The 12188-nt window shown below is 35.3% G+C and overlaps 1 protein-coding gene across 6 annotated transcripts in view; it reads right to left on the bottom strand.

Moving 5' to 3' along the window:
• The window catches only part of PKP4 (plakophilin 4), a 146399-nt gene that overhangs the window by 105336 nt on the left and 28875 nt on the right, over nt 1–12188 (bottom strand). For 5 of the 6 annotated variants that reach the window (XM_088146588.1, XM_088146584.1, XM_088146589.1 and 2 more), the window contains exon 2: nt 3705–3835. In XM_088146588.1, the coding sequence (XP_088002714.1) occupies nt 3705–3830 (126 nt within the window). In that variant the 5' untranslated portion in view covers nt 3831–3835. Of the gene's footprint in view, nt 1–3704; nt 3836–4019; nt 4060–12188 lie in introns of all 6 variants that reach the window. The other variant, XM_088146585.1, reaches the window with a different exon arrangement.

The following is a 12188-nucleotide window of genomic DNA, read 5'->3' as shown; positions in this document are numbered from 1 at the left end:
CACATACATGCTTACAGATTATGATCCTCTAGCCACTGATAACTGCAATCAATATTTAGCATCTTTCCCTCCCTCCCTCCTTGGAATTTGTTATTGTAATGACAGAAGAATTTAAAAAAAAAGAAAGAAAAGCATTTAGATCACCCTCTCTTTTTCATTTTTTCCCAATTCTTTCCTTCTTCACTGGATGTATTCTGAACTTATTTAAACTTTAATTACTACTAATTTAAAAATGGATTTTTTTTACAAAGTTAACAACAATCATATACCTTGTGAAGTCAAAAAACCCAAGAGTTATTAATTCAACCTGTTTTGTAGAGAGGAGGAAAAGAATTTAACCTTTTTTGAAGGAAGGAGAGAAACTAATTCAACCTGTTTTGGAGGGAGGTGTTCCTTCGTGAGCTGGAGACTCTGGGGTCCAGAACAGGTCGGCTACCAATGCAAGGCCGCCTGCCTGCTGTCCGGGAAAAGGCATGAGTTCTCTGCCTCAGCTTAACTGCAGCAACAAGGCGTGTGGCGCTGCTGCAGCGCAGACTAAGAGGGAACTTCTGTCATGTGATGCTCCTGCTCAGTCTGTACCACAGCAGCACCAAGCAATCCTCACTGCTGCATTTAAGCTGAGGCGGTGAACTTGTGCGGGACTCCACACAAGTCGTGAGCCTGGAGTTTTATGGGGGTTGGGGATTAAATTTATTATTATTTAGTTTTAAAATGTATTATCTGTGTTTTATTGTATTTTTATTTTATTTTGTTCAATATTTCCCGATTACATTTTAATCTGGTTCAGGCCGCGTTCAGGAGCTTTTGCTATAGTCATAACTAGATACTTTTCCAGTTCAGAAAACTGCAATAATCCCATGTGTATTTGTCAAATTAAAAATTGAAATGTTTTTGGAAGGGCAGATGAATATCCACATGCAATAAGCTGTGGAAAGACAGCAATAGATTTAATTAAATAGCATGCTATACTTTTTACTTCTAACTCAAAAAGATACAATCTTTTCAGAAAATGAGATTGCTAGTAGCAATCTTTAATCTTTGATTGGAAGCAATAGCTACACCATACTGAACAGAGTAGCATTCGCCTCTGGAATTTTCTCATTTTTCTCCACCCTACGTCCAGGGCACTGAGCATTGCAGGGGGTCACTTTCTACCACATCTACCATCATCAACCATCTCCTGTTCCAAATAATAACTTATGGAAATGTACATATCAGCCATGTTGAAACTGACCCATTCAAAGGGAAAATAAGAATGCTCTGGACTTAACCATTATGTTTTGCACATGACTACCAGGTAGCTTGATACTCTTTATTTGCACTAAAAAACAAGCAAAACAAAACAAACCCCTTAAAGCTCTATGCCATTTCTCTTGTTAATAAGCCTGTCGTTTCAGATCATTACTTGCTCATAAGATAGCACAATTCAATAGCCACAAGAAAGGGGAAACCTTTAAAACCACTCTCATAGTTCAGGATGGAAAGCACCTCTGTTTATTTATTTACTGACAACATTTATATATAACACTCAATGATCAAGATTCTAATGAGGTACTCACACACTGGAAATAATTATCGCTTCTTGGTTTTTTGGCTAGGATCAAGTGTCATAGTGATAATTAAAGTATAACCTATTTGTTGCATATAAGAATGTGACCCATTCTAGTAAAGAATTTCTAAATCATATTGGACCAAAACAAATGATAACTTGGGTGTAGAGGGAAGAGAATATTGTTTTTCTGACAGAAGTATCAATTACAAACTGTTCTAGTCTATTTAGAAAATAATAAATTATATATCTAGCAGCCTATATTGACATTTTATTGGATATTTGGGGTGTGTCAGAATATGAAAAGGCTTCAAAGCATAGTTTTCTGAAGTTGTGAAAATTCAGACAAAAGTTCTTGTGTAGGAGTAGAACAACGTGCTATGCTAGAAGACTTGAATTCCTAATTATGATTTATCTGTCCATCCTATTTTAAGAATCATTGCACTTCTTGTAAGATTCCAGAAACAGGGAGTATATTATGAGACATAGCACAACTTGCTCAATTAATCTTTTGAACACAGAAATCATTTTAAGTGGTGTGGAACACTACTTCTTTCCCTCTGAGAAGCTGCCATGAACAGACTCCTTTGCAACTGGAAGGAGGTTGGTGGTACCTTTTGAAAATCTTACAGAAAGATTACAAGAGATTAAATCAAGTGGGAAAAGCAACAACAGGTACCTTGATGCCAATGGGCTAAGAAAAAAAAAGAGAGAGAGGCACAGATCTCTTTTTAATGAATACAGCTTACTTGGTCTTAAAACAAATTACATTTTTTAGCTCTCCAAGAGTTGAGATGAACTCCAGCTTTCTATTTTCTCTCCTAAAAATTACAAGACATCGATTGTATCCAACTAAATGTAATCTAAAATAGGCTTCCTTTCTAACTCTATACATGTTTTTTATAGGATGGATTCCTGTTCCACCGCAGTCCGACAAATGCATCAATTCTTTTTTAATAGTATTAACCAGTATCCCAAATAGTACTGTAAATCAAACATGATGCTGGCAGAAACACTGAAGTCTACAAATATACTTGAAACTCTTAAAATAAATTTATATAGTTCTGCTCCTTTTTTGAGCATGTTTAGTCAAGTGACATTTTAACCTCTTGTTCAATCTTGTTTATAGAAACTCTTAGCATGTACAGTATTTTAGAATTATCAAGGAGTACAATAATTCCATGAAATAGTTTCAAGTTATGGATGTGCAAAACTTTCAGTGAATGAATTGTTCTGTATATGGGACAGCCAGTCACAGGTGACCCATGTCCAGAATGAAATGTGCTTCATCTGGACATAGATCCAAAACACATGTGTGATGGAGAAGTGATGGAGGGGGGGGCAGGAAAATAGTGGTGAGAAAGGAAAGCACCAGGAAGATTGGAGAGCGGTTGATTTGCTGGGTGCATGTGTCATATGAAGCCAAGGGCAGCTTCTAACAGAAGGTAGGAAAACAAGGTGCTAGGAAGATATGGGGAAGGTTGGGTGGACTGGTTGGATATATCATACCTGAAGCCAAGTGTAGCATCATCTGTGATTAAAGGGAAGTAGAGGAAGGAAGAAGCTAGGAAGATGGGGGGAAGGAGCAGGCAGGCTAGCTGGATATGATGCACTTGAAGGCAAGAGTATCAATGATGGCAGCTAAGAGGTTGTAGGGAAAAGAAAGTGATGGGAAGATTGGCAGGCAGTTTGGTACAGAGAAGGAAGAAACAGAAGGATGAGATACACCGGCCTTACCCTACGCATTTGTAAAACATCTCCAGATTATGTTTCAGCCAACAGCCAAAACAACCAAAATGTTCCTGGTTTCACTTCTGCCAAACTTAGAACAGTTTGGACAAACTTCCAAGCCATAACCCGTTTGTTTCAAGTTTGATGTAAAACCAATTTTCCATTTTGTGCACACCTAAAATTCAAGTTAATATTACCCAGAAAACTTCAAAGTTTGTTACTGTCTGCTACAGCGTATGGTGATGACCACATAAGACTTTAAAGTGAGATAAAAAAAACAGGGAAACTAAGCAAAAATGTTATCCCAACTATGTAGCAAGTTACAAAAGTTCAAAACTACCCAAACATGAAGTCCCAATATATCTATCTAATGAGTTAAATTTATCTACAACAATTATTGTGATTGTTTTTTTAAAAAAAATACCTGTTCTTTTACAGAAGCTAGAATAGTAGTGGCAGTAGCCTCTGTTTCCATGGCAGGATTTGCAGAAGATTCCTGGGTGGTCTGTTGCAGCCCATCTTCCAAAGGGATCTGCTCAGGAGCCGGCATAGTGCCTGGTGGGGGGAAAAAATTAGTTTGATATCTGATGTTTATGGATTCAATTGACATGCTACCTTTGCTGTGCTAAAAATATTCCGTAACATTTCACAAATGTGAAGCAGTATGACATGAAAGAAAAGAACTTCATACTTTTCCGCCTTACAATAATGGCTAGAAAACAAAGTGACAGAAGAGTACCTGTGGTCCTTCGGCTGCAGCTTTCTTCTCATCTTGACCACTGAAAAGTAACAGCATAGTATCCTGCTATTGTGAGTTGGAAAACATATGAAAGCTGTAATATATGTCCTAAAATAGGCATGTAATAGATAAAAAAACAAGGAAAAAAATCAAACTCCCTCTCCTACAAACATGTATAATGTGACCCTACCCATTTTGAGGTTCTTGCCTGCTCCTCAAAATGCACCCTTTGGCCACCAAAAAGTTGTCAAATTCTGACTTACAAGAAAACAGTAGTCTATGTATATCTCTGTTTTAAAACAGATTAAGGTATCTTCAATACTCTATAGTCCTAGATCTAAGGAATTTACAGTAGAGTGTTTAAATTTAAATTTAAGTGTTTGCTGTAATTTTGCTGGATAGCTACCATATAACTGGTATAATTTTCACCAGATATACCCATATGTTAAAACATTAGACTTTTCACCCTTTGATAGCCTCAGGTAATCACAATGATTCAATTATGCTACCTGCTGCTTCTATCTGAACAAGTGGCATTACATTCCTTCGTATGCATGATCAGATAGGTGGTCTTCATACACACTTCCTACAGGGTGCTAGTACCTTCCTGCCTTAAAAAACAAAATGCCCATAATTTTCATTATGCATATAATTAATGCAACCACACCAAAAGAAAGAAGTTACAAGGAAGTAGACACAAATATGCAATGGGAGGGAATTTAAAATTATGTAGTTTCTTAATACTGCTTTTATTCATTTTTCTCTTTTTTCATTTTAAAAAATCTTTCTTTTTTCTTTCTCTTCTTTTCCTTTTAAATAATTATAAATAGTGGTGATATCAATATTAATATTATGTTTAGAGTTTTACAGAGATTTCTAGTTATTTCTTAAGAAATAACTTTGTTTTAACAAACTTTGTTCTATACATTTAATTAATTAACAAAACAATGAATTTCAAATTTTATGATCATTTCAAACTCTTTAAAAATAAATAAAAAATAAAAACACTAAAAAGAATTTTTAAAAAAGGGACATAGGATTGCTCTGAATTAAAAATAAGTTTTCAAATTGCTTTTTTCCATTTCTTAAGATTTATTAAGCAAGACATCAGAAATAGGAAGAGGAAAATGTCTATGCTTGCCTTAGATTGGAATGATTTTTCATATCTGCATTTTACTTGAGATATCAGTTTTGGTTGGCTGATCAATTTTCAATTGCTAGCAAGTGAATGTGTCCTGCAAGACACAAATTTTGTAAACATAGCTAATGCTGACACACCAACTCCACATATCCCACTAGCTTATCTCTGGCCTAAGACGACACTAGAATAAACTATTTCTATTTTAAAAGACTTCATTGCCTGAAGGAGTTCCTTGGATCAACCAAAAAGTCCATGTGGAAAGATCAACCAGAAGTCCATAAGCAAGATACAAGTTCCTTGTTTCCTAGCTACTGGTATCAAGAGATTTTTTTACTTCCAATTTTGGAAACAAGTGGTGATTTACATGCTTGCAAGATACTTTTAACTATCTCTCTTTAACATATCTTGCAAGCTATATAACCTCCAAATGTCAGAACTCCATCTATTTGGTATCATTTCCTTCGAAAAATATAGCATAGCTCTTTTCCACTTTTTCCAGCAAAGTTACATAGCTTGTAACAAGTCTAGATAAAATACACAATGTGTATTTGCAGCATTTCTGTTATATAAAATTATTAGCTTAAATGTAGTTAAGCTATCTACCTTTTAACTGGTAATGAGCTAATATTTTCAAAGAGCAAAGGATTCCCAAACTGACTTGAATGAGTTTAACAGTTAACAGAGCGAGGAACCAACAGCATACCATTATTAGAAACAACTAGCAAATCTGGCCTTCAGAAATAACTGATATCTTGAACTTGAAATATTGCTTTAAACTGGATTTTATTAATTTCCTTTACAACAGTTTTATTTCCATTTCAGTACTGAATCATCCGAACTTTTATTCAATATTATTCTTATAAATTCATTCAACAGTTCCATCCAAGTCTAACCTTTACTACCTCAGTGTTAGTGGGGGTGAGGGCCGAAGGACAAAGAAATGAGCAACAAAATTAAACTACCCCTCTATCTTCCAACCGCCATGTCACTTGCCAGGCTCAGGATATAAAAACTGGGGTGCTGGTTCACCTTAAGCAAATGTGATACTTAAAGGACAGAGGACAGATATGCTTGAATGAGATGGAGATTTTAAAAAGCCTTAGTTATTACAGGGTGAAGTAAAGAGCTGATTAGTTATCATAATATTTCATTCTGTAAACTCTACTGGTTGAATTAATAAAATAAGGGTTATCCTTATCGAAATTCTTAAAATTAGCAATTTTAACTACCTGAAACTTCAGTATGTTTTAATAATTCCTGCTCCCCAATGCAGAAATTCAGAGGAGTGGCAAGAGCTATCTGGTAATCAGTCTGTATTTTACAAATGGGCAAATATACCTGTGGGTAATTTCTTTGGCACCCCTTAGGCTCCTTTCTCAATTTTTAAAAATGTTCCATAAAACATTAAAAAAAAGTCTCTATCATAATTATTTTCAAGAATATCTTTTGGCCCCACACAGGCTACAAAGAGACTTCTTTAAAAATTCAAAAATCTAAGCAGAAATCTAGTACTTTATCTAGAAGTGTGCATCTGTCCAGAAAAAAGACAAATGAAGCCAGGGTATTACAGAACATCTTAGAGAGCATGTGGGGAACAGCCTCAACAGTTTGCCTTCTAGTAGATGGCTGCTTTGAAATGGACTATACTAGAATTTTTCCTAGTTTGAAATATCAGTAGCAAAACACAGGCTAACTAGAAACACACATAATTATTAAGGATTATTCTCTTTATATTATGAACGGTTTTACAGATTCTTCAGGAGGTATCTTTCAGCCACTCTGAAACCCCAACAGATGTGTGCACTAGAATTGTCTTTTTCAAATCCCAGTAAATTTTTATTGTTTCAACACATCCTTTTTATGCTTAAGTGTAAGCAGAGAGATATAGTACAACAACCTTTTCATTTCGGTAGTTAACCACAAAGAACACATTAAGTGCTCTTTGTTTATATGCAATTTACTCCCTGCTATACAAAGAATCTTTGTATATGTTTTTTTGCAAAGAATATTGTCATATTCAATATGTTTATACAATTCCATTCAATTTCATTTCACAAAGTAGGGAAAAATCAGGAACAAAAGCTTCTTTTTTCCTGTCCTCCTCACACCAATTATGACTCCTTATAATAGCACTCTATTAACCTTCTCCATAACTCACTCAGGCTTCTTGTATAGAACTTTTTAAAAAAAAAATGATAGATGCAAACAGTGGCTACATTCACACATGGCTCATTGTAATCATAATCTGTTGAACTTAGAAACAGGCCAGAGGCCTGCAAACAAATTATGGAATTTTTGGCCAATTTCTGATTTGTTCTTTTTCATTTTAAGCAGTTTTTTGCTTGCATCATGGTAAATAGGAATTACCAGAAAGTGCAAATAAGGATAGTTCTGTTGGCATATCATTCTAATGCCACAGTTACAATTAGAAAGCCAATGATACACTATGATTTCAAACGGCAGTTTATTGTTAAATAAATAATGGCTACCTCCCTTTATCTTAAGTTAAAAAAAAAAGGCTTAAAGCAATATGTGAATGTAGCCATTGCAATTTATCCACCATAGTTCATGTTTGAAAAATAATTAAAATAACTATTTTTATTTATTATTTTGTCCTCCAAAGGTTACAGATGTAGACCAACCAGAATTCTTTGCTTTGGGGGACTTGCAATGTGCCTGAAGTGAAAAAACTGAAGCATTAAATTTTGTATAGCATTAATATACCTATTTCACATCTTTAAAAAAATTAACAGAAAATATTGTGGATTGTCTGGGAAACACAAAATGGCAACTGGGGGACCTTCAGGCAGCAGGTTGCATATACCTTGTTTTAGATTTAGCAACTCAAGGCAGCTAATAGAGTACACATATTAAAAAAAAAAAAGAACATCCAGTAATTTAAAATAAACATTAATTTTAATATTAATTGACAATTAAAATTTGGTGAAAGAGATATCACTGAAAGCTAGATAAGAGAAATTTTTAAATGCTAAAAGACTAGAGGCCAAACACAACTGCAAAGGAGCATATTCCACAGGTAAGAGAGAGGCAGGAGAAAGCCACCTCCCCTGTGCCTGACAAGTGAGTCCCTGACAGCTGAGGCATCCTCAAAAGAGCCTCTCCTTCATATTTAAACACCCAGATAAAGGTCCTCCTTCAACTCAAGCTTGACTCCTGATGACTTCATGGATACAGCTTTCCTGGCAGCAATACAAAGGTGGTTTCCCACTGCCTTCATGTGGGATGTTTCTCACTTTCCCAGCCCAGCCTGCTGCTCTGGTATTCTCTCATTTAAATACTAACCCATCCTGAACCTGCCTTAGCTTCCAAGTCCAGACAAGGTTGCCCAAGTGCTACCTTCTTCTGAGACCTAGACAGGTTGGTAATGGGAGATGTTCTTCAAATAGTCAGATCCTAAGTGATTTAGAATGTTAAAGATGAATGCCAAGACCAAATATTGTACTGTATTCAATAAGCAATGTAACCAGTGCAGATTTCTCAGTACAGATATGATGTGATACCTGTATCGTGCATCAGTGAACAGCCAAGATTTGCGACTTCTGGACACATAACAAGACCACCCCCCAAAGAGAGCATTATAATAACTAAGAAAGATGTAGCCAAGGCACAGAGGCTGCTATACTACATGTAATTGCTATAGCTGTCATCTGTGAATCAGTGTTGAGGTGCACTCTCATGCTACAAATCTGCTCTTTCAGGGAGTGGAACCCCCGTATAAACAGGCTGAACATAAATCCTCATGCTCTGTTTCCTATTCACCAATAGTACCTCTGCCTTGTTTGGATTTAACTTCAACTTATTCTCTCTCATCCACCCCATAATCAAACTTACTTAACAATAGTTGAGAATACCAGATGATTTATTAGAACTGAACGGTAGGACTGGATTGTTCCCCCACTCCAAAGCTCCACATGATCTCCTCGAGCAACTCTGTGTAAATATTGAACATCATAAGAAGCCCCCTTTTTTTTTTCAGACTGAAAACTTTACAACACTTTTAAACTATGATGAAATGGAAAGAAACCATTTCAATTACAATTGCCAGAAATTGGTCAGAACACACAATGTTGAAACTGGAAACACAAAATAGCATAAATGATAACATAGTTTAAAGAACAGGAATTGCTCACTGTCTCCCCCACCAAAAACAACAACAACAACAACAGAAGAGCCTGACTGTGCCCAAGTATATGTTATGGGCTTTGTTTCTTTACATAATCACTCTGACCACGATGGCTCTCCTCCCCAAAAAGAACATTAGTGTCGCCTTGCAACCATCAAAAGGTTACAGATCCCTGTACTAAACCATAATTCAATGTTATGTGCAAGGAGGCAATTTTGCATCATTGGGTTTTTTTTAAGTTTTATACTCCACCCACTCAAATGAAAGAATTAAAAACAGCTCTCTGTGTTGGAGCCTTATCCTCCTTTACTGGAATAAAAATCTTCTTGTGATGTTTGAAGGTAATTTTGCTTCAACTATGTAGATCAGGTAGTACGCATATTTATAACATCAAATATATTATTGTTTTGAATCTACTTTTATGTATTTATTATAAGATCTCATAATTTCTTTGCTTCTGCCATTGTAATTGTTATTTCTTGCCTACAGAGTGAAAGTAGAATCATTAAACAAGATGGATGCTTACAAACATTCAAGAATGCTTAATCCTAGTAGTGTGGATAGAATTACAGCCTAAAGTTGGCTAACAATGCACCATATATATTTCTTCATGTTATGTTTCATGCTTCAAAGTCTAAAGTGTGCACAGGCAACCCCAAGTGTAACCAACCTTTTTTAAAAAGAATCAACAACATACATAAGCAGAACAGCTGTATAAAGCATTCAAAACAAGTGCTTACAAAGTGAGTTACTACAAGTGAAGGATCTCTCCTTGAAGCATTAGAGCAAGGTTGCTTTGAAAGTGTTCTACATGCATCCATGCATACGCAACTCTTAGGTTTCACTGCCAGTCCCAGAAACAGTACAAGCCTTCCAAAAAATACAACTGTTTTTATGCTTTGAGGAGGGGGAGCACCGCTTGCAGTAACACATTGTGGCCCTTTGAGGTAGGCCAAGTCAGGAAAGAGACACAACAAGAAATACTGGAACTCTGTGTTACATAGGCTTTTCAAGACTGCCAGAATCTTGAAAGCCTGACAGCATCCCTCTTATACCAAAGAGAGTCAAGGTGCAGCAACATAACGTTTCTCACACTTTCTTATGTTCCTGGGCTGAGCGCACGTTTTGCGAAAGGTGTGAGCTCACGTTCTGCTAATAGTCTCTGTATACCTTCTCCAAGGTCATCTCTGTGCTCTTCTACACCCAATTCGCAAAGGACCTCTTTCAAATATTTTACACAGCTCCAATTAATAATCCATCTTGGCGATTAAATTATTTCAATATCAGAAGCTTCTATTAGCAAGCACTGAAGAGCATTAAGATGTAATCCAAAAAATAGTGGGTATGGATAATGTGTTTCTGTCCTTGTAGCATATAATTTTTTAATAAGTATTTCAGCAGAATGATCTAAAAGTTAATTTTCACCATATTTCCAACTATCACACAAACACAGAAGAGAAAATAAGTTTCCTGGTAAAAGTTAATATAAAACATTGTATGCTCTAAGGTACATCAATCCCCATATTGCTAAGATATATCTTTAAAATTCCACATAACATTAGTGGGCGAACTGACGTGTGATAATTATAACCTGTTTTTTAAAATTAATTTTCTTTTTTAATGCTTAAATGATTTATGGTGCCAACATATATATGCAATAAATGAAATGAATACGACACTGCTAAATTTAAGTTTAAAAAGTAAATACTAATAATATATCACCATAAGCTGTGATTTATAGCAATGAAACAGAATCAGGATGCTTATTTGTATGAAAAAAGGCATAAACATTAGACGTGCTTTAAGGTAGATGACAGTCTTTACTAGAATGCTAAGCATGATGAAAGAGGATTCTGTATTTGGGATGTACATATTAAAATATTTTATATTCACGCTCAGATGAGTATTTTACCAGTTCTTACTATGGTGTGTTCTAAATATAGGTTTAGCAACAAATTAAAACTATGCACTGACAGTCATCCATTCATCTGTAGGTTTTAATAATGGCACTATTCCACTAAAAGTATAGTGCAGCTTGTTGGGTCTGGAAGATAAACAAGATGAAAGAAAGCAAAGAATGAAAACATAATAACTAGTTAAATACTTTGAAAAAAATGTGTGTGCTTTATTGTTTGCCTATATAGTTATTACAACTCTGAGCAGCTACATTAACAAAACCTAGGTAAGCTCCGATAATAATTAAGTGGTAATGTTATGCAAACATTCCGAAAATCTGAAGAAGGAAAATTCACAGAACTATATTAGCCCAAATTCATATCAAATGAAACCGAAGTGTTGGGCAAAAAACAAATACATGCATACATCCGCTATTAACTCAAATAGAGATGATCAAATAGCCCAACCTACTTCACAGGGTTGCTGTTATGGAGGAAATAGGAGGCAGAAGTATTAGGTATGTTTGCTGCCTTGAGGTGACCAACACATACATACATACATACATATGGGTGGAATAAAAATCTAATAACCACCACCACGACCACCACCTATGGGTTCAGATGCTAAAAATCCACTTTACATAAGAATTCAGGTGGGAATATGATGATTATATTTATAATATTTCATTTCTCTACTAACCTTCCTAAAAAGTAATTGATATTAAAATGAAAATAATTTAAATACACTAAAACAAAATAAGCATTAAACTTATATGAAAACAATTTATTAAATATTATGAAAAACAAGGATGAAATTATAGACTTTCATGACTCTCTTGAAGGTTTCTAATACAGATAAACCTCTGATATATTGGAAAAACTTTGTTTTGCAACCTAGAGGTGATGAGTGAGTAAGCCCAGTCCTAGCAGACCACATTGCTTAGCAATGTAAATTCCAGTCCCAATTACTGTCGTTAAGCAAGGAGTAC

Source organism: Python bivittatus, unplaced genomic scaffold (genome assembly GCF_059951505.1).
Source record: "Python bivittatus isolate LINGU-HERP-01145 unplaced genomic scaffold, Pbiv_v1 ctg000480_np1212, whole genome shotgun sequence".
Classification (NCBI taxonomy): domain Eukaryota; kingdom Metazoa; phylum Chordata; class Lepidosauria; order Squamata; family Pythonidae; genus Python; species Python bivittatus.
The sequence above is the reverse complement of the archived record's forward strand: the minus strand, read 5'-3'. Positions and strand labels throughout refer to the sequence as shown.